This window comes from Talpa occidentalis, unplaced genomic scaffold (assembly GCF_014898055.3).
Source record: "Talpa occidentalis isolate TD23 unplaced genomic scaffold, MPIMG_talOcc4v2.1 talOcc4.9, whole genome shotgun sequence".
Taxonomy (NCBI): Eukaryota; Metazoa; Chordata; class Mammalia; order Eulipotyphla; family Talpidae; genus Talpa; species Talpa occidentalis.
In genome coordinates this window covers 73420448-73444452 of record NW_023605305.1, presented here as the reverse complement: position 1 = coordinate 73444452, position 24005 = coordinate 73420448, and the positions used below count along the sequence as shown (strand labels likewise).

The 24005-nt window shown below is 38.4% G+C and overlaps 1 protein-coding gene across 1 annotated transcript in view; it reads left to right on the top strand.

Annotated features, from left to right (window-relative positions):
• Nucleotides 1-989: 989 nt before the first annotated feature.
• The window catches only part of LOC119236816 (butyrophilin-like protein 3), a 31787-nt gene continuing 8771 nt past the window's right edge, over nt 990-24005 (top strand). The window contains exons 1-2 of the mRNA XM_037500775.1: nt 990-1038; nt 8441-8788. Coding sequence (XP_037356672.1) covers nt 990-1038; nt 8441-8788 — 397 coding nt within the window. The remainder of the gene's footprint in view (nt 1039-8440; nt 8789-24005) is intronic.

The following is a 24005-nucleotide window of genomic DNA, read 5'->3' as shown; positions in this document are numbered from 1 at the left end:
CAGGGAATCAAGCCTGCACTGTGGACATCTTCACAGCACTGTGCTCAACCCGCTGTGCCATGGGGGAGGCCTATTGTGATTTCTCTCTCACTGATGACTTATTCAAAACTGTGTTATTGATAATCTCTTAGTGTATAAGACTTCCTACTTTTAAAATGATTTTCACATTAATTGTATTATGGCTAGAGAATGTGCTCTTTGTGGTGATCTCTTTGGAAACTTGCTTTCTGATTTAGTAAGCAGTCATTTAGTCTCTGTTGAGTGAATGAATGAATGAATGAATGAATGATGGTTCTTTGCCTTTCCCTCATGTCTGACCCATTGCTCTAGTACTTTTCTCAATACCTTGGATCATTGGAGACCAAGGTATTGTCTTGTTTTAACAAGTTACTTCCCCATCTGGTCTTATTATTAGAAACCTGGGCCTGAACTAAAGTCAAAGAAAGGGATTACGTGAGGTTGTGCTCGAAATATAGCTCTCATCTCCTTTTAGTTAATCTTCATGGAATATTGCCTATTTAAATTATTACCCTGTGCTGGGATGAACTCTCTTTTATGACTAGATCTCCCTCCCAGCTCCACATCCTTATACAGCTCTGTCTGCCCCAACCAAACCTGAAAATATCCCTGCCTCTGACATGCCCATTTTCACCTGGGCACAGTCATGAAACAGGGCAAAGTCCTAGCTTTGTCTACCCCACCTTCTTTCTACCTCTGCTTCCTTGGTCTGAGGTGTATGTTTATGACCTGGCCATAAACGCAGTGGTTCAAAGTCCCGAGTCTCCATTCTCCTAACACACAGCCACGTCTCTCTCAGAAAGACTCTAAGAAAAAGAACAGTGCAGCTTGCCATTAGCTCATATTGAGTTTTCCTATGATCTCTGCAGCTGAGACATTTTGCTTGAGTCCTCTTCTCTCTGATGAATCCATCCTCCTTTCCCTGATGTCATCTGTTTCTGTAGACTGACATTGACCCACAGGGCACATCCATGGCCTTTGTGTTCACACTGGTTCTCAGTCTCTTCACACTGGGGTCAGGTAAGTCATCTTGTGGAAATTTCTATGGACAAAAGTATTGAATATAATATAGTGGGATATAATATAATGGCAGTAGTAGACAGAGTGTGGGTGAAATTTAAAATAGTTTGACAAGGATAGAGCTCAATGAAGGGAGATATTTGAGCAAAGATGTGAACCTATTCTTTCTAGCTTCTAAAATTTCATTGAAATATCTCATCTGATAATGTCTCCTCTCTTGTTCTTTATTGCTTTACTATTACTACAGTGAGATTTTTGAACCAAGAAAAATGATTATGTCCAATCAAAAGTTTTGTAAGAACATGTCCACAAAAACTAAAGTGAAGATTGTTTATATAATCACTGGTTGTTTATCCACCAAGATATTTCTTTATATATTTTCCACAGTGAAATAAAAGGAATTTTTTTATAATGCAGTGGTAGTCATTTGCTGCTTGTAATTTCTGAAAATTTTCTTGTTATATATGTTGCCTTTGGCCAAGACCCAAAATAGTTTCAACAACTTTGCTAATAAAGGATGCCAGTATTATTATTTCTTTTAAAGATTTATTTATTTATTTATTTATCCATTCATTTATTTAATTATACAAGTACTGGGTACAGTGAGAAGTGCGGGAGGGTGAGAGAATTCACCAGAGCCAGAGCGGGGAGCGGAGCAGGCAGAAGGACCAAAGTACATTGCTGAGGGGAGCAGCGGGCGGCAGGAGAGGTCTGCGCGCCATGTGGGACCCTCCTCTGGTGGCCGGGGAGCAGCCAGGGATCGAACCGGCGCTGCAGAGGCTGCGGGCAGCTTCGCAACCCAGCACTCAGTATTATTTCCTATTTATTTTTATTGAGGTAAAATTGATATTCCATAAAGTTAACAATTCAGTGGCATTATTTTATTCACAATGTTATACAACTACCAACTCTACCATGTTCCAAAACATTCTTTGTCCCCTTTTTATGGATTTACACTTTGAGTTCTTTAGTTATAATGGTTGCAGCAGAGTGAGATAGGGATACCTTTCTTGGTTGAGTTCTTCCAGTGTCTCTTGGCCTTTTCTGATATCTAACTATATCAGAGATTGTGGGAGACACAGGGAAACATCAAGGACTTGGGCACTATGAAATCTATTACAGTAGCCCAGAAATAATGGGAACAAGTGATGAAGAAAGGACACAGTGTTGGGGAAGGGACACACCAGGGATGTTAACATGACTAAATTAAATGTTTGTCTGAGACAGGTTGTGGGGTTTAGGCAGGGGAGGTCTGGAGTAGAACACTCATGTTTCTGATTTAGATGTCTACCTAGAGGGAGATATCATTTAGAACATTTAGGGAAAAGACAATGTCCCTGGCTGTGTGTGTGCAAAACTGGAAACATTCGTGTTATGTGACCTGAAAGTGGTGAAATTGCCCAGATATTTAAGGGAGGAATAAGTTGGAGTGTGGCATATTCTGGATATTTCCCTGACCCAGGGCTGAGCAGGTTCAAAGGAGTAGAAGAGGAAGGCAAAGATCAGACTCCCCAGTGGAGTGGCCAGTGACAGCTCAGGAGATGTCAGCTGTCAGCTGTCAGGGGACATTTCCATTCCACTGTGGGGAACTAAACTGGGGGGATGGGGGACAGGACTCAGCATCTGCTAGTCTATATCAGTAGCTTGTCAGAACTATCATGCTTCAAAGCCACGTTCCATTTAATAAGTCTCCTTGGAAATGTATGAATGAAATACATTTCAAAAAAAAAAACTAAATGACATTTATAGTCAGAGAAAAGGGGGTATAAGAATTAATTTATTTGGGCCTCCCTGGTGGCACAGGCGGTTGAGCGCCGCACTGTGAAGCTGTCCGCATCCTCTGTAGCATGGGTTTGATCCCGGCCAGCCGGCAAGAATCCCACATGGCGCGGCAGACCTCTCCTGTCTTGCCTGCTGCTCCCCTCAACGGTGTGTTTCGGCAGTCTGCCTGTTCTGTCCCCCGCTCTGTCTCTGGTGAATCCTCTCACCCTCCTGCGCATCTGGCCTATACCCCAGCACTTGTATAAATAAAAAATAAATCTTTAAAAAAAAAGAATTCATTTATTTGGAAATTTACACAGGGGACACATCTTTACTCCAATGCACCAGCACCCTCCCCTCATCTATATGCACATATTATAAATGAATGCATGCAAATTAATTACTAGACATTTCCAATCAAAGGGAGTGTATATATAGAAGTGCGTATGGGCCTCCAAAGTTTGTGGTATCTTTAAGATAAAATATAACCATTACAGAGTGATAACTGTTATTTACCAGGATAGTTAATGAAATGATCATTACACAGATAGGGAACTTGGAAAGGAAATGTGCTCACCATTCATATGTATAACCATATTATTCGTAGGGCAAATGCTCTGTGCCTGGCACTGTGTTAGACTCAGGGTACCATGCTAAGCAAGACAGATAAGTCTTGTCTCCAGGTAGCAAGAGTTGTGCAGGAAAGATTCATAGAATACAAATAATTATCATTATTTAAGTATTATTGAAGAAAGTTTCAAAACAAAGATGGGAATAAAACTGAAAAAAAGGTGAGTATATTGTAAAGCTTAGACTGTGATACAAAATATCAACAAAAATTTAATTTCTTAGAGTTCTGCAAGCTGTAAGTCCTGATGCTGGATAATTTCTTTCTGTTAGGGGTTCTCTTCCTAGTATGTAGGTGTCTACATTTTCTGTTTCCTCACATGGTCTCCCCTCTGTGTGCACTGGAGATATGAGAGGGGAGGAAGGCAAGGAAAAGAGAGGAGAGCAGAGTGGAGGGAGACCTCTTTGGTAGGAAACACCAGTCACATTAGGGTCCACCTTCATCTAACCTTCCCAGATACCATCACGTTGAGAACTGGGATAACCTAACTTTCGGATTGCACAATTTAGTCCTTAGCGGTGTGATATGTTTTAGAGGAAGCATTATCTAAGGAAAATTTGCAAAGTGGGAAAAAGAAAATTATTATGCAAATGTAAAAGCTACACTCTAGGGCCTCCCTGGTGGCACAGCGGGTTGAGCGCTGGGTTGCGAAGCTGCCCTCAGCCTCTGCAGCGCTGGTTCGATCCCCAGCTGCTTCCCGGCCACCAGAGGAGGGTCCCACATGGCGCGCAGACCTCTCCTGCCGCCCGCTGCTCCCCTCAGCAGTGTACTTTGGTCCTTCTGCCTGCTCTGCTCCCCACTCTGGCTCTGGTGAATTCTCTCACCCTCCCGCACTTCTGACTGTACCCAGTGCTTGTATAAATAAATAAATCTTAAAAAAAAAAAAAAAGCTACACTCTATGCAAAGGCTAAATCACAGCAGGAATGTACCAGAGTAAATACTCAGATAAAAACTGAAAAATCTCCATTTCACAATGTAACAGCATGTCTTTCAGAATTTGGCAGGATAAGTAGATTTAAAAAACAACTATAAATAAATGTTGTCTATAGATAGAGACTACATAACCCTATATAGTATACAGAAAATGCTTGCAAAGCATTGTCATGTACTTGAAAGAAACCTTTAAAAATTACCTCAAACTGGAGATTTTATCATCCCAAATTCCCCTCATGGGTCATTGGAAAAGGGGTGGCTTTTGAGGATGGATAAGAGGCTGGTGTGAGCGTTCAGTGAAGCACATGGGCAGAGGAGAGAACGTGGGTACAGGGCCTCCTCTACTCATGGGGGCTGCATTTGGAAATTGCCTTTCCTTCCTCTGTATAACATATTTAGTCTCTATGACATTAGTTTCTCTTGAAAATGGAAATATTAGAGCATATGTCAGGATGTTTGTGAGGACTGAATAAAGTAACCTATGTGGAAGTGTTCTGGAAAGTGTAAGAGAATGATCTGGATTTAGAAAGAACTTAATAAAAATTCCAGTCCCTTGAGAAAAATATGTACTCCGTTTTTTTGGGGTTTAGTGCTCTATAGATGTCTGTTAAGCCCAATTGCTCTAGGTCCTTATTTATAGCTTTGGTTTCTTTACTTATTTTTTGTCTTGTTGATCTATCCATTGTTGATAGTGGTGTGTTGAAGTCTCCCACTACGTATGTGTTTTCTCTGATGTCTGTTTTCAGAGAGGACAACAGTTGTCTGATATATTTTGGTGCTCCTTCGTTTGGTGAGTATATGTTAATGAGTGTTATTTCTTCTTGAAGTATTGTCCCCTTGATCATAATGTAGTGACCATTGGGGTCTCTTTTTATCTTTTTGAGTTTGAAATCTGTTTTATCTGATATAAGTATAGCTGTTCCTGCTTTCTTTTTTGGTCCATTTGCTTGTAGGATTGTTTTCCATCCTTTAACTTTGAGCCTATTTTTATCTTTTGTAGCTAAATGTGTTTCCTGGAGACAGCAAAAGGTTGGGTTTTGTTTCTTAATCCAGGCTGCAACTCTGTGTCTTTTTATTGAAGAGTTTAGTCCATTTACATTTAGAGTTAATATTGATATGTTAGCATCTGTATTGGCCATTGTGTTTGTCTTTCCTTTGATTTTATTTATTTATTCTTTTAATAACTTTTTTTTTTGGCCTTCTTTCATTGTTATTCGTCCCTCTGAGGTTCTGGCTTTAGAACTCCTTGTAGTATTTTTTGGAGTGGGGGTTTAGTTGTAATGAAATTCCGGAGTTTCTGTTTGTCTGGGAAGGTCCATATTCTTTCTTCAAAGAGGAAGGAGAGCTTTGCAGGATAGAGTATTCTTGGTTGGCATCTGTTTTCTTGGAGTCTGTTGACTATGTCCCTCCACTCTCTCCTTGCCCGTAGTGTTTCTTTGGAGAAGTCTGATGTCAGCCTGATTGGCTTTCCTTTGAATGTTATCTGTTTCTTCCCTCTTGCCAGCTTCATTATTTTTTCCTTGTCCTGGATTCTTGGGAGCTTTACTATTATGTGTCTTGCTGTATTTTTCCTTTCATCGTGGAAGTTTGGTGTTCTTCTTGCTTCTTGTATATCAATTTTCAGCTCCTTCTTCACATTTGGGAAGTTCTCTTCAATTATCTCTTTGAATATTTTCTCTGTTCCTACATCTCTCTCCTCTCCTTCTGGTATTCCTATAACTCTTATATTTCCTTTCCTCATGGAGTCAGATAATTCCCGAAGTCTTTCTTCGTTCTTTTTCCTTCGTACTTCTCTTTCCTTTTCTGTTTTGGTTCTTTTTATTTCTGTGTCTTCAAGAGTACTTATTCGTTCTTCCATTTCATCTATTCTGCTTTCATTGCTTTTCCCAGAATTCTTTAGTTCTTCCATTAATTCTTTGATCTCCTGCATTTCTTTTACTTCCCTCTTTAGGGACTCAATTTCATTCTTCTGACCATTGTTTTCCCTCTTTAGGGACTCAATTTCATTCTTCTGATCGTTGATTATTTTTCCCTTATCATTGTTCTCCTTTATGACTTCTGTTAGTTTTTTAATCACGGCAATTTTAAATTCTCTTTCTGGAAGGCTCAGAAGTTCTTCCAAGTTACTGTCGTTGCAATCTGGGGGCTGGTTTTCTTTTTGTGGTGTGCTTTTTCCCTGGGGAGTTGCTAGGTTGCGTGTGGTTCTTCTATTCCCTACCAAAAAACCATCCCTTTTTTTATTGAAACAAAAAAAATCAAATATTTGGGAATAAATCTAACAAAAGTGGTAAAGGACCTATACAAAGAAAACTATAAAATACTGTTAAAAGAAATAGAAGAAGACACAAAGAAATGGAAAGACATCCCCTGCTCATGGATTGGAAGAATAAACATTATTAAAATGGCCATCCTTCCAAAAGCAATATACAGATTCAATGCTATTCCAATCAAATTTTCAATGTCATTCTTCAAAGAAATAGAACAATTATTGATGAAATTCATATGGAATCACAAAAAAACCCTGAATAGCCAAAGCTCTCCTGAAAAAAAAAGAAGGGAATGGAGGCATCACACTCCCAGACTTCAAACTATACTACAAAGCCATAATCATCAAAACTGCATGGTATTGGAACAAGAACAGACATACAGACCAATGGAATCGAATAGAAAATCCAGAAATAAACCCACAGATTTATGGTTCAACTAATCTTTGACAAAGGAGAAAAGACTATGCATTGGAGCAAAGAAAGTTTGTTCAATAAATGGTGCTGGGAAAACTGGGTCGCTACATGCAAAAGAATGAAGCTTGACCACTACCTCACACCATACACAAAAATCAACTCCAAATGGATTAAAGAACTAGGCATAAGACCTGAAACCATAAAATATATAGAAGGAAATATAGGCGAAACACTACGTGATTTGCACATCAAAGACATTTTTACAGACACATCACCTAAAGCAGTGATAGTGAAGGCAAAGATAAACAGCTGGGACTACATCAAATTAAAGAGCTTCTGCACAGCAAAAGAGACAATAACCAAAACAAAGAGAAACCCCACCAACTGGGAGAACATTTTTGCACCCAACACTAATGATAAAGGACTGATCACAAAAATCTGCAAAGAGCTGATGAGACTCAACAACAACAAAGAAAATAATCCAGTCAAAAAATGGGCAGAAGAGCTAAAAAGAAACTTCTCTGAAGAGGAAATGCAAATGGCCAACAGGCATGTGAAAAAATGTTCAACATCACTTGTCATCAGGGAAATGCAAATCAAAACTACCATGAGATACCATCTTACACCAGTGAGAATGGCACATATTAAAAAAAACTAGCAACAACAAATGTTGGCGAGGGTGTGGAGAAAAAGGAACTCTTCTGCACTGTTGGTGGGAGTGCAAACTGGTCCAACCACTGTGAAGAGCTGTGTGGAGATTTCTGGACCTACTAAACATAGAGCTTCCATATGATCCAGCAATTCCACTCCTAGGTATTTACCCAAAGGACACAGAAACATCAATTCCAAAGAACACCTGCACCCCTATGTTTATAGCAGCACTATTTACAATAGCTAAGCTTTGGAAACAGCCCAAATGCCCAAAAATAGATGACTGGATCAGGAAGATGTGGTACATATATACCATGGAATATTACTCAGCATTCAAAAAAGATAAACACATGCAATTTGCAGCAACATGGATGGCGCTGGAAGGGATCATGCTCAGCAAAATAAGCCAAAAAGAAAAAGAAAAATACCGGATGGTCTCACTCATAGCAGGAATCTAGAAAACTTAAATAAGGGACCAGGAAAATGAATAACTATAAGAAAGTGAAAATCAGAATCAACAAAAAACTATGAAACAGAGACACTTTTGGGGGGATGGGGGGCGGAAGGAGAGGGATTGGGATCAGAATGGGGGGTTTGCAATTGTATGGGGAATATAAAAATAAAATTTATTATTTAAAATTAAAAAAAAAAATTCCAGTCCCATGGATATCACCAGCCCACTCTTGCCCTGAGTGGGAGACAACAAAATGGTTTCTGTGCATTTATCTGTTGTGTTTCCTCCCACAGGCCAGTGGCAGGTGATTGGGCCAGACAAGTCCGTCAAGGTCTTGGTGGGGGAGGACACAGTGTTCTCCTGCTTTCTATCTCCTGAGACAAGTGCAGAGGCCATGGAAGTGCGTTTCTTCAGGAATCAGTTCTCCTCTGTGGTCCATCTCTATAGGGATGGGCAAGACCAGGATGATATGCAGCTGCCAGACTTTCGAGGGAGAACAGAGTTGGTAAAGGACTCCATGGACTATGGCCAAGTCTCCCTAAGGTTGAAGAATGTCACTGCCTTGGACACTGGCCAGTACGGATGCCGCTTTAGCTCTCAGTTTCATTACCAGGAGGCCACCTGGGAGCTGCAGGCATCAGGTAAGTTGCTTAGTTCAGATAACTCCTATCTATAAGTTGTCTTATAGAACCATTCTGGACTTTATAAACAGTATCAAGGTAGAAAAATTTTTTACAAAAACATGTCATTTAGAAGACAGCATCCTATGTTTTGTGTGTATAGTTAAATATGATTTTCCACATCTTTAGATTCATGCAGCTAGCAAGCACATCAAGATGTACAACTATTCCATTGCCACAGTAGTCTCCCTTTGCTGCCCCTTTGTAGTCACACCCACTGTCATCCCTTCCTGCAACCATCTCAATCCCTGTCAACCACTAATCTGTTTTCCATTTCCATATATATTTTCATTTCAATACTATTACATAAATAGATTAAGACCATATATGATCTTTTGAGATTGGCTTTTTCACTAAGCCTGGTGCCCCTAGAATGCTTCCAAGTTGTGTGTTTCAATACTTTGTTCTTTTTATTGCTAATTAGTGTTCCAGAATATGGATTACTTTTTAAACAATCAGAAATTGCTTCACCCATTAATGGATATTTAGGTTGTTTTCATTTTTTTTATATAAATAAGGGTGCCATGAATATTTGTGGATAGGTGTTTGTGTGGACTTCAGTTTTCATTTCACTGGGATAAACACCCAAGAATAGGATTGTTAAATTGTATCATAGGGTATTTTTAAATTAATAGACTATTTTTGAGTAGTTTGCATTTACTGAAAAGCTGAGAGATAAGTTCCCATATTCCAGCTCACCTTCCTTCAGTTTATCCTATTATTAATTTTTGTGTTAGTATGGTAAATTTGTTAAAATTGATAAATCAGTGTTAATACATTATTAGTAACCATAATCCATGGTTTATATTAGGGTTCAGTCTTTGTGTTTTACATTCTAAGGGTTTTTACAAATGTAGAATGATATATACACCATTATGGTATCATGCAGGCTACTCTCACCTCCCTGAAAATCCCTTGAACTCCATCTAATCATTCCTCCTCCCTAAAATGAAAATCCCTGACACCCACTGATTATTTTTAATATCCCATAGTTTTGTCTTCTTCTGACCATCATATTGTTAGAACCATACAAAGTAGCTTTTAAAGACTGGTTTCTTTCACTTACCATGATGTGCTTAAGGTTTCTCCGTGTCTTATGAGTTGATCATTTTCTGATTTTTGTTATTTTTAAAAAATTTGTTGTATTGCAGTTAAAATAAACTTTAAAGCTTACCACTTAAAATTTTAAGTGTGCAATATAGTGGTATTAAATATAGTCAACTTATTGTGCAACCATCACCACTATCCATCTCTAATACTTCCTCATTACTACAAACTGAAATTATTTCCCCATTAATACTAGCTACCCACCCCCTCTTGTTTTCAGCCCCTGGCACTGACCCTTCTTCCTTCATTCCCTCCCTCCCTCCCTCTCTCCCTCCCTTTCTCCCCGCTTCCCTCCCTTCCTTCTTTCCTTGTTTCCTTCCTCCCCTCCTTCCTTATTGTATTTTTCCCCTCAATTGAGGTACATTGGTACACACACTATATACGATTCAGAGATACAGGTTTATACCTCTTCAGATGTATGTTACCATATCACCCGTAATCCTGCACCACAGTCCATTGGGCCCCCTCCCTTTCACAGGTGTCCTCATGGGTAGCCTCAACTCTATAGTCATATTTCTAGGGTTTTATTTGGTTTAGTTTTTTCTGTTCCTTTGCTATATTCTGCATATGAGGGAAATCATCTGGTATTGTCTTTCTACTTCTGATTTATTTCACTTAATAAAAATACCTTCAAGTGACATCCCTGTTGCAGCAAATGCTGTAATATCATCCTTTTCATTTTTTTAATAGTTGAGTAGTGTATATAGTGTGTAAATACCACACCTTCTCAGTCCACTCATCTGTACTTGGGCACTTAGATTGTTTCTATAACTTGGTTATCGTAAATAGGGCTGCAATGAACATAGGGGTGTAAATATTTAGTGTAATTGCATTCTTTGTATAGATAGCTAAGAGCTGGGATTGTTGGATCATATGGTAGATCTATTTTTAATATTTTGAGAAAACCCTCTACTGTTTTCTGTAAAACCGAGCCAGTTTATATACCCAACTAAAGGAACAGATTGTTCCTTTTTCTTCATATTATTGTCAATACTTGTTTCTTGACTTTTTGATATTGGTCATTCTCACATGATATGGCATATCTCACTGTGGCTTTTGATTTGTAGCTTCCTGGCAAAAGGTGATAATGAGTGTTTTTTCATATGCCTTTTAGTCACCTATATGTCTTCTTTGAAGAAGTGTTTATACAGCTCTTGTGCCATTTTTAATTGGATTATTTGTTTTCTTTTATTGATTTGTATGAGTTCTTTGTAGATATGAGATATTATCCCTTTGTCAAATATGGAATGTACAAATATTTTCTCCCATTCAGTAGAGTGTCTTTTGGTTTCAATGATAGCGTCTTTCACTGTGCAGAGTAATGTAGTTCCATCTGTTTCTTTTTATTTTTGTTTCTCTTGGCTGTGAAATTGAAGCCCTCAAAGACTTCACTGAAGACTGTATCATGGAGAGTTTTGTATATCTTCTATTTTGCAATTTTTTTTATGGTTCCAGGTCTTATATACAAGTCTTTAATCCATTTTGATTTAATTTGGGGGCATAAAAAAAGATAATGGTCTACTTCATTCTTTTGCATATGATTGCCTGTGTTTCCCAACAACATTTGTTGAAGAGATTTTCCTTCTCCATTGTATACTCTTGGCTCATTTGTCATAGATTAACCATCTATATTAATGTGGGTTTATTTCTGGTCTCTTAATTCTAATCTAATTTTTATTGCATTACCATAATATTTTGGTTACAACAGCTTGTAGTAGTTTGATGCTTGTAGGGTGATATCTCTGTTATTTTTTTGTCATGGTTGCTTGACTATTAAGGGTTTCTGTGGTTTCATATGAATTTCAGTAATATTTATTCTACTTCTTTGTAGAATACCACTGAAACTTTAATAGGTATTGCATTGAGTCTTTATATTGCTTTGGGTAGGATGGCCATTTTAACTACATATTAATTCTTCTAAACTGTGAGCAAGAAATACCTTTTATTTCTTCTTCCCCAGTCTGGATTCCTTTTATATCTTTCTCTTACCTGATTGCTCTAGCAGACTTCCAATACTATGTTTCATAGTAGTGATGGAAGTGGATGTCCGTATCTTGTACCCAATCCTAGACGAAAGACTTCAGTTTTTCACCATTGTAAATGATGCTATTTGTCATAATGATCTTCATTAAGTTAGGTACAGTCTTTCTAACCCCATTTAAAAAAGTTTTTATCATAAATGGATGTCGAATCTTGTCAAGGGCTTTCTCTGCATATCTTGATATGACCACATGGCTTTTATCTTTCCTTTTTTTTTTTTTTTTAAAGATTTATTTATTTATTTATACAAGCACTGGGTACAGTCAGAAGCGCAGGAGGGTGAGAGAATTCACCAGAGACAGAGCAGGAAGCAGAACAGGCAGACTGACAAAATACACTGCTGAGGGGAGCAGTGGGTGTGGCAGGAGAGGTCTGCGTGCCATGTGGGACCAGGGATTGAACCGGTGCTGCAGAGGCTGCGGGCAGCTTCCCAGCCCAGCGCTCAACTGCTGAGCCACCAGGGGAGGCCCTTTCCTCTTTTTGATGTGGTGAATGACGCTCATTGATTTGGTGTGTTAAAGTATCCGGTATCCCCAGAATAAATCTCACTAATTACATGTAAGACATGTACGGTCTTTTAAGGTATTATTGAATCAATTTGCTAACTTTTATATCTATGTTCATCAGGGATATTGGCCTGTACTTTTCTTTACTTGTGATGTCCTTGTCTTCTTGGAGTCAGAGTAATATGGCTTCAGAAAATGTGCTTGGAAATATTCTGTCCTACTCATTTTTTGGAACAGTTTGAGAAGGAGAGTTATTAGTCCGTCTTTGAAGATTTGATACAACTAGCTAGTAGAATCCTCTGGTCTAGGATTTTTGTTCTTAGGGGGGAAGATTTTTTATTACTATTTCAATTTCTTTTATGTAATTGGTAATTTTCAAGTTTCCTACTTCAGTCTTGGATGGTTCTATGAGTCTAAGTATTTGTTCACTCCTCTTGATTATCCAGTTTTTGTGCATATTGAACAGAATGTTCATATTCTGTGTTTCTTGGATGTTCTATATTTCTGAGATATTTGTTATAATTTCTTTTCCGTTTCTGATTCTATTTGTTAATTTTCTCCCATTTATTCTAAATGAGTCCCTTTACATTTGTCTACTATGCTTAATATTTTTAATGAATCAGGTTTGGTTTCATTCGTCTTTAAACTGTCATTTTGTGTTCTATTCCATTTATTTTAACTATAATTTTTACTACCTTCTTTCACTGTTGTTCTTTTTTAGTTTTTTAAGATGTAAGATTATATTGTTTATATCAACTCTTTCTTGTGTCTTGATGTGGGCCTGTATAAATGTCCATCTTAGTACTGCTTTTGCTGTATTCAATAGGTTCTAATTGTTCTATCATCAATGTGGTTTGTCTCCAGGGATTTTAATTTTATCTTTGATTTCCTTGTTAGCCTAATACTCATTCAGTAGTATATTATTCAGTGTCCACAGTTTCTTTTTGTGACTGATTTCTATTTTGACACTATTATGGCCAAAGAGGATACTTGTTGTAATTGTAATCATGAATTTCATGACACTTGTTTTGTGGCCCAACATGTGGTCTTCCTCAGGAATTATCTATATGAACTTGAGAAGAATATGTCCTCAGATTTTGGGGGTGCAGTGCCTTATAAATGTGTACTAGGTCCATCTGTTCCAAAACATTATTTAAGATATTTTTTCTTTAATTTTCTGCCTGGTTGATCAGTCTATTGATAAAAATAGAGTGTTGAAATGCCCTACTATTATTTTTTTGCCACCAATCTCTGTTTTTAGATGTGTTAATAGTTGCCTTATATATTTTATATAATGTTCCTTCATTTGATGCCTATACATTGATGGGTGACTTCCTATGTATTTTTCCTTTAATCATTATATAATGCACATCCCTGTTTCTTACCTTTTTTAAGCTGGGGGGTTATGTTATCTGATATAAGTATGACTGCCCTTTCCTCTTTTTGGGAGTCACATTTGCTTGTACATTTGTTTTCCATCCACTAACTTTCAGCCTATGTTTAAGTTTGGAGTTTATATGGGTCTCTTGTAAACAGAAAATTTTGGGTTTTATTTTCTGATCTGTGCCTTTTGATTGGGGGAGTTCAGTCCATTTAAATTTATGGTGATTATTGATATATGAGGGCTTGCTAATGTTATTTTGTCCTTAATTTTCTGATTGTACCTATTTCTTTCTTCAATATTTTATGGATTTTATTTTGTTCAGTTTAGATATAAGAACCCCTTTCAGCATTTCTTGTAGGAGAGGCCCAGTGTTTGCAAACTCCTTCGCTTCTGTTTTTCTTGGAAGACCTTTATTTCTCCCTCATATATGAAAGAAAGTTTTTCAGAACATATTATTCTTTGCAAGCAGTTTTTATCTTTATGTATTTTGAATATGTCATTCCGTTCTCTCCTTGTCTGTATAGTCTCTTTTGAGAAGTCAAATGTAAGTTTGATGGGAATCCCTTTATACCCTAGCTGATCCCCCGCCCCCACTCCTAGTTGTCTTCAATATTCTTTCTTTATTTTGAGCTCTCGCTAGTTTTACTACTATGTGTCTTGGTATAGGTAATTTAATTTAGTTCTGAATTTAGTTTTTATTTCATAAATTTGTATATTTTGTTGCTTTCTCAAATTTGGAAAGTTTTCCTCTATTATTTCTTTGAATAAATTCTGGCCCCTTTTTTTCTTCCCCTTCTGGGATAAGCATCATCTTTATGTTGACTTTCCAAAAAGAGTCAGCTAGTTCTTGTATGTTAATTTTTCTCTTTGTGTTTCTCTTTAACCTTTTACCTGAACCCTTTGCATTAATACTTCATCAGTCTATTCTGTTTCCATAGCTTTCCCTACAGTTTTTTTTTTTAATCTCCTCTTTTGAGGCTTTTATATCCTGAGTATCTATTTTCTTATTTAAATTTCAGTTTCTATGTTCTATTCATTAATTATTTCTCTAAGTGGTTCATTTATTTTTCTAAATGTTATATTTCTTCTATTAGCTTTTTTGAATTCTCTTTGACTTGATTTTCTGCACTTTCTTCCATCTCTTTGATTTTCTTCAGTACGGCAATTTTGAACTCTAACAAGGTCACAAAACTTTCAATTTGTTGTGGATTCTGGAGAGTTATTATTTTCTTGTGATGTCATATTCCCTTGGGAAATCAAGGTGCCATGTGTAGTATTCTTTTTGTCTTTTCATTTGCTCTTTGAAGATTTCCCTATTCTTTTTTTTTTACTTTTTTTATTTTATATATTTTTACATCATTTTTCATTTTTGCACAATGTATGCATTTTCACCTTGGTTATAGTCCCCATACAATTCTCACTCCCCTTTGTTTTGATTCTACTCCCTCCTGCCCCCTGTAGTGTGTCTCTGTTTTATAGTTGCTGGTTGATTTTGATTTTTACTTTATTATAATCAGTCTTTTTCCTGATCCCTTATTTGGGTTTTCTAAATTCCTGCTATGAGTGAAACCATCTGGTATTTTTCTTTTTCTTTCAGGCTTATTTCACTGAGTATGATACCTTCCAGCTCCATCCATGTTGCTGCAAATGGCATGAGTTTATCTTTTTTGGTTGTTGAGTAATATTCCATTGTGTATATAAACCACATCTTCTTGATCCAGTCATCTATTCTTGGGCATTTGGGTTGTTTCCATAGCTTAGCTATTTGTAATAATGCTGTTATAAACATAGGAGTGCAGATACCCTTTTGAATTAATGTTTCTGTGTTATTTGGGTAAATACCTAGGAATGGAATTGCTGAATCATATGGAAGCTCCATCTTTAGCAGGTTGAGGAATCTCTACACAACTCTCCATAATAGTTGGGCCAGTTTGCACTCCCACCAGCAGTGCAGGAGAGTTCCTTTTTCTCCACATCCTCTCCAACATTTGTTGTTGCTAGTTCTTTTAATATGTGCCATTCTCACTGGTGTAAGATGGTATCTCATTGTAGTTTTGATTTGCATTTCCCTGATTACAAGGGATGTTGAACATTTTTTCATATGCCTGTTGGCCATTTGCATTTCCTCTTTGGAGAAGTCTCTTTTTTAGCTCTTCTGCCCATTTTTTGACTGGATTATTTACTTTGTTTTTGTTGAACCTCACCATTTCTTTGTAGATTTCTTGTGCTTGGTCCCTTATCATTAGTGTTGTGTGCAATTTTTTTTTCTCCCAGTCAGTGGGGTTTCTCTTTGTTTTGGTTACTGTATCTTCTGCTGTACAGATGCTCTTTAATTTGATGTAGTCCTAGCTGTTGATCTTTGCCTTTGCTATCACTGCTTTTGGTGATGTGTCTTTAAAGATCTCACTGAGGTGTATGTCATGTAGTGTTTTGCATATATTTTCTTCTATATATTTTATGGCTTCAGGTCTTCTGTCTAGTTCTTTAATGCACTTTGAGTTGGTTTTTGTGCGTGGTGTGAGGTAGTAGTCAAGCTTCATTCTTTTGCATGGAGCGACCCAATTTTCCCAACCCCATTTATTGAACAAACTTTCTTTGTTCCATTACATATTCTTTCCTCCTTTGTCTAAGATGAGTTGACTGTAAATCTATGGGTTTATTTCTGGATTTTCTATTCAGTTCCTTTGGTCTGTGTGTCTGTTCTTGTTCCAATACCATGCAGTTTTGATGATTATGACTTTGTAGTATAGTTTGAAGTCTGGGAGTGTGATACCTCCATTCCCTTCTTTTTTTTTTTTTCCCCCAAGAGAGACTGCTTTGGCTATTTGGGGTTTTTGGTGATTCCATATGAGTTTCATCAGTATTGCTCTGTTTCTTTTGTCGGCCCGTCCCGCAGGCTGACGGGGTTCAGGAGCACGGCGGAGGGACTGGGGATGAAAGATGCATACACTCACTTGGCTGGAAGCAGGAACTCTCTTTATTACCGAGAGGCAGGGATATATATAGGAAAGTCTGCACATGCGCTTTACGTGGCCTGCACATGCACTTTACGTGGATCTTATAATATCTGGTTATTATTTCATCAGCTTTTGCCAAATCATGCTTGAGCTGAAGCAACCACTACCCCAGGTCCCTCTGCTGGTGAGCCCTGTACTAACAGCTCCCTTGATTTTACGTTATAAAGAAAAAAGGGGGGAACGCACTGGGGCCTGTCTTAGGTTGTGGCAGTCGTATTCACATGCTTACCTGTCATGGCCACCCACCACCAGATTCCTAGGTAAGGTAGTGGAGCTGTCTTAGGTTGCAACGGATTACACCGCCATCTTACCCTTCATTGGCCTACAGATGGTCAAGGGCAATATTGACCCACATGCCAGGGTCTTCAGTGCGTTGTAATGGAGAGTACCGTACCTGTCGCAGAGCCAGTCGTGGGGCCCTGCGTCTTTGGCACTGGTGCCACAGGATGTAGAAGATGACACCCAGATAGCAGAGGACCACACCAAGGAGTGATATGGCTCCCCCCAAGGATTTGGCCAGCCCCCAGGCTTTAGAGAGCCAGGAAAGGGCTTGATCAGGGTTAAATACCACGGCTCAGGTATTATTAATGGTGAGAATTTGATTAGACAATTGAACTGTAAAATTGAGAAAGGTTTGGTTCCACAGGCCGTGCAGGTACTCATTAAGGGTATGAACCTGGGAAGAATAATTGGAAACAAGAGCAGGGGTAACACATGTGAACGCATAGGTAGGAACACAGGAGATATGGGCAGTTAGAGTCAATAAGTCTATTTCTTCTTGTAGCAAGGAGACTGATTGATTTAGTTGGAGTATTCTGACCGCAAGGTGATTGTTGATAGAATTTTGAGTGGAGATTCATTCTGAGAGAAGGTTGATGGTGTCCGCGTTAGCCACAGAGTTGGACAGAGCAAGGCCACCGACCACCACGGCTGCAGCTGCCAGTGTCGAGAAGACGGAGATCAAGGCGCCAACAACCAGTGCCGGACCTGCTCGTTGATTTCGGATGATTACCTGAGAAGTAGACTCAGACACATTGACAGGCATAATAACGACCTTAGGGAAATGCATGACAACAAAGGAATTGCTGAGGGTTCTGGACCAACAAGAGGAAAGGTGACAGCTACAATTGAGGGAGGATTGATTGTTGAACGATAGATTGAAAGACACTATATAAAAAGGAGACAGGATGCAAACACCTGCTTGAACAATAAAATTAACTTTGAAACTGAGAGTGGCATTGTCGGAGAGGGTGCTGGGATGGTTACCATAGGTAGCATAATAGGAAGGGAATGACAGGAGAATACCCACCTTTCTGGAAACCGGCAGAAGGAAAGGGGGATTATTAACTATTGTCCAATGAATCATCTTGCAAAGGAGGGGGGGTACTTGCAGTTGGAGGTGGAAGAGTAGTAGCAGGTGGAGGATCATCTTCAGAAGATTTGGAGAGTGCCTCTTCGTTGGGCGGATCAGAGGGCGGACTATGAAGTAAGCGAGTCAGCCGAAGAGGGATCCAAAGAGGCTGAGGTTGACCTGGAGGAAAGATCCTCGTGGGATGTTTGAGAAGGGCTTGAGGAGGTGAATTTTGAAAGAGCACAAGCCCCCGGAAGTAGAGTGGGAAGGGAGGGATACAGGTGAAATCGTATCATCCTAGAGTTTTCTTTGTTGAGCATTTTGGGGGATTTTTGTGTGTGTGTTTGTTTTTTAAATTGCTGATTCAATCGCCTTACTAAAAATCTATCTGTTCAGATTTTCTATTTCTTTGAATCAGCCTTGGAAGAGTACATATTTCTAGGAATTAATCTATTTCTTCTAGATAGCCAAATTTGTTAGTGTATATTTGCTCATAATAGAATATTATGATCCTTTATATTTCTGTGGTATCAGGTACAATGTCTACTTTTTCATGACCAATTTCATTTGAGTATCCCTATTTTTCTTGGTTAATCTAGCTAAAGTTTTCACTATTTTGGTTTTTTTTTTAAACTGAGTTTTGCTGTATTTTTATGGTCTTTTTAGTCTCTACTTCATTTGCTTTCATTCTGATTGCCATATATTATTTCCTTCTACTAAGTTTTAGCTTAATTTGTTCTCATCATCTGTGTATAATTTCTTCAAAGTCAGGTGAAATTTAAAGGCAATTTCTTTCTCAAAAGGAAGATATTTAGATATTAAATGCTGAGTTATTTAGATATTAAATGTATTAAGTTTGTACAGTAGAGTAAATGTCCATGGTATTTTGAAGGAAAGAATGGAAGGAGAGGAAATGAGGAAGGCAAGAAAGGCAAAGAAGGTGACAGGAAAAAGAAAAGGAAAGAAAGGGAGGGATACCGCTGATTTTTGGTTGACGGGGGTGGTCTATCATAGGGAGGTGGATGGTCTGTATTGTCCTCCACATCTCCCTGGTCGGAGGAAGAGTCCTCCATCACCTTTGTGGAATGAGAATGGGACACGGAAACAGCTGGGGCCTCCGTGGCTGCGCATGCTGTGGGTGGAGTTTCACTTTCGGATTGGGCCACGGAGCGTAGGGCCTCAGCTGCCAGTTCGCAAGCGGCCGGTCCCCCTTCACTGAGAGTATTGCGAATTAACTGCCACACCAAAAGGATGCGGGTGGAGGGGGGATTGTTTGGGCTCCGTAGAGATCCCTGTGAAGAAGATCTGCCTTGACCTTTTCCCAATTTTGTACAGAAACCGTGTCCTGCTGAAGGAACCATTTGCTGGTATTTGCGAGGACTGAGACTAGATTATGAAGGGTCTGAACCTTAACAGGAGTTCCACAATTTTTAAGGAGAAGTTGTAGGGCTCTAACAAGTTGGCCCTTGGACATGGTATTGCCCATGATGCCAATCACTTAACTAATCCTTACCTTACTGATTGAAATGTCCCTCAGAGGATCCCTCGTACTCGTGTCCCTTTTCAGGCGCCACTTGTAGGTCTGTCCTGCAGGCCAACGGGGTTCAGGAGCACAGCGGAGGGGCTGGGGATGAAAGATGCATACACTCACTTGGCTGGAAGCAGGAACTCTCTTTATTACCGAGGGGCAGGGATATATATAGGAAAGTCTGCACATGCGCTTTACGTGGCCTGCACATTCGCTTTACGTGGCCTGAACATGCGCTTTACGTGGATCTTATAACATCTGGTTATTATTTCATCAGCTTTTGCCGAATCATGCTTGAGCAGAAGCAACCACTACCCCAGGTCCCTCTGCTGGTGAGCCCTGTACTAACATTCTTTGAAGAATATCATTGAAATTTTTATTGGAATAGCATTGAATCTGTAAATTGCTTTTAGTAGGATGGCCATTTTGATAATGTTAATTCTTCCAATCCGTGAGCAGTGGATGTCTTTCCATTTCTTTATGTCTTCTTTTATTTTTTTTAACATTGTTTTATAGTTTTCTTTGTACAGGTCCTTTACTGCTTTTGTTAAGTTCATTCCCAAGTATTTGATTTCTTTGTTTCAATAATAAAAGGGATGGTTTTCTTGATTTCTTCTTCAGATTTATTGTTTGTATATAGGAAGGCTACTGATTTTTATGAATTGATTTTGTATCCTGCTACTTTACTAAACTGGTTGATTAGTTTGATTAGTTTTTCTGGGGTTCTGTATGTATATTATCATGTCATCTACAAATAGGGATAATTTTACTTCTTCCTTCCCTATTTGGATTCCTTGTATGTCTTTCTCTTGTCTTATTGCTCTGGCTAGGACTTCCAGTATTATATTGAAAAGCAGTTGTGAGAGTGGACATCTTTGTCTTGTTCCAGATCTTAAGGGAAATGCTTTCAACTTTTCATCACTGAGAATGATATTGGCTATGGGATTGTCATATAATGGATCTTGGCCTTTTTATTGATAGGAGAACAAAGAGAATCTGGGTAAAACTAAAAATATTATGTTTATTTAGGGCTTTACAGAGGGTGAATCCACTGATCAGGTAAATCATACGCCCAATCACCACCCGTGGTTCCAATCTTATTGACAAAACATTCCACTGATCAGTCTCTGGGATACAAAGTACATCAGTCATTGGCCCTCTGGGCATTCCCGGTCATGTTCATATCTGGTGATGTATACCCATTTCACCAGGGCAATCAAGATTCCTACTTTCGTTTTACTTGAAAGGAGCTTTGGTGGGTCTGGAATGGTACATTTAGCAGGCCCACAGTAAATGAACATGGCTTGATCTTAAAGTCACCAATGATATTATATACTGACAAAGGTCAACCTGTCCTCTGAAGTTAGTAAAGCAGGCATTAACTTCTCTCTAGTGATGAAGACTTAGATGGCATCTTCTTCCAATATAAGGCTATTTATCTATACTGAAAATCAGTTGTTTAAGAGTCAATGCAATCCCTATCAAAATTTCAATGTCATCATTCAAGGAAATGCAACAAATGATGCTAAAATGTGAATGAACACACCAATGACCTCTACTAAACAAAACAATCCTGAAAAAAAAAAAAAAGAAACATGGAGTTGTTATGTCCCCTGACTTCAAACTATTCTTCAAATACAGTGCTAGTAATAAAAAAAAAAAAAATACGAAATTTAATACCAATAGACATGAGATTGTAACCGATGGCTGAAGTCAAAGACTGTTATAGGTGGTGCTGGTGAGGATAGATAGCCCAAGGAAAAATGCTAAAAAGTATCACATTTTGGGGTGGAGCGAATGATAAGATATATAAGGGACTGCAGCAGCAGCCCAGGATTATTCAGTATTCAGTATTTTCAGATCTTCAGCGATTTCAGGGTTAGCAATTTCAGCCTCCACCATGCTGATCTTCCAGAAGACTGTTGTGGGCCTCTGAAGATGGAGGCTTCCAGCAGCCAACCTCAGAGAGGAAAAGTTTGGAGGCTTTGCAAATATTCAAGTGACTAAAACTGTTCCCAGTTTTGCTGCTGTTACAGTCTGGCAGAGAAGGCGAAGACCAGGAGCCGGGCACATCACTGAGCTGTGAGTGTGGCTGTTTGTCTGGTCATTTGGCCACTGTAGCTGCTGTTTTGAGTGTTGCTAGTCTGGTGCTGTTCTGGGGCATCTTGGTAGCTCTCAGAGTATCTCCTGTTATGTCTTATATTGTCTTCATGATTTGGAAACTGGCCTATAGTCTGGCTGCTGCATGCTTCAGTTCTACAGTGGCAGGAAGATGCCATTTTGGGCATGTGGTCTATTGTTTAGGAGAGGAGCTCTGTGTCCACACTGGTGGGAAGATGGCATCTTAGACGCTTATGTTTAGAACTTAAAATCACTGGACACTGCTTTGGATGAGGTAAATGGCAATTTTTGGCCTCAGTAACTCTTTGTTTTTCCCAGTTTGTTAAATAAATCCCATTGTTGTTGTTCCTTGAGCCTGAGTAATCTTGCAATTGTGCACACAGGTAAAGAACTCAGACAGTGACTGGTAAACTATTTGGTCAGTGTCCTTGGCTCAATTTAGTGCCCCTTGCTGCCCTGTATCAAGATTACTAAACTATAATTGAGAGCCTAGAAATAAATCACAAATATATGGATGGTTAGCTTATGACATAAAAGCCAAGAGCATACAATGGAAAAAGGAAAATTTCTTCAACAAATGGTGCTGAGCAATCTGGACAGTCACATGCAAGAGAGTGAATCTACATTACTATTTCACATCACAAACACAAAAATGAAATCAAGATGGGTTAAAGATTTATACCTAAAATCAGAAAACATGAAAACTATATTAGAATCGTAGGCAAAATACCATGTGACATTCTATTAGAGATGTATTTGGGTGCATGATTCCAACAACAAAGAAACAGAAACAAAAATAACCAAATGGGACTACATTAAATTAAAAAAATTTGAGAGCAAAATAAACTAACATCAAATGTTAAATATTAAAATTACCATGTAACCTAAAACAATTTGCAGATTCAGTGCAATACTTATCAAAATCTTCATAGCATTTAATTTTAAAAATTGTAGGGATCCACAAAAGACTGTGATGCCAAGGCAAACCTGAGAGACAAGAATAAAAATAAAAGAATTGCACAACCTCATTTCAAACTATACTGTACAGCAATAGTCATCAAAACAGTAGGATATTGAGTCAAAATCATAGACCAATGGAATAAAATTGAAAACCCCAAAATATGCTCATACAAATATAGACAGTTAATATTTCACAATGGATTTATAACCCTATAGAGAGAAAGAAAAACCTCTTTAACAAATGATGTTAAGAAACTTGGACAACCACATGCAAAGAAATCAAACTAGAGGGCCTCCCTGGTGGCGCAGGCAGTTGAGCACAGTGCTGTGAAGCTGTCCACAGCCGGCTTCAATCCCAGCTGGCTGCAGAGATACCCACATGGTGTGGCAGACCTCTCCTGTCTTGCCCATTGCTCCCCTCAGCAGTGTATTTCAGTCAGTCTGCCTGTTCTGCTCTTCACTCTGTGTCTGGTAAATCCTCTCATCCTCCTGCACATCTGGCCTGTACCCTAGCTCTTATATGCATGAATAAATAAATCTTTAAAAAAAAAGAAATGAAACTAGATCCATACCTAACTCCACACACAGAAATTATTTCAAGTGTATTAAAGACATGTATATAAGATGTGAAATCATAAAATACATAAAAGAAAACATAGGTGATAGACCCCTAGATATCAACCACAGAAATGTATTTGGGAATGTGACTCCAACAGCAAGGGAAACAAAAGCAAAAATAAACAAATGCAACTACATCAATCTGAAGAGCATTTCTACCACTAATGAAACCACTAGACAAAAAAGCAACCTGGGAGAAGATATTTGCACATCAGATATTTGATGAGTGGTCAATTTACAAAATATAAAAATAAGTGATACAACTCAACAACAGAAAATATAATCATCAAAAAATGGGCAAAAGATCTAGTAGAAACTTCTTCAAAAGAGATATAGAGATGACCAAGAGGCACATAAAACAATGTTCAATACCACTTAGTACTAGAAATGCAAATTAAAATCACAATGAGATATTACTTCATACCTGTGAGAATGGCCCATACCAAATACATATGTATACATATACATACTTACATATGTACACACACACACACACACATATAAGTGCTGGTAAAAAGTTGTGGAGAAAAATGAACACTCATAAAC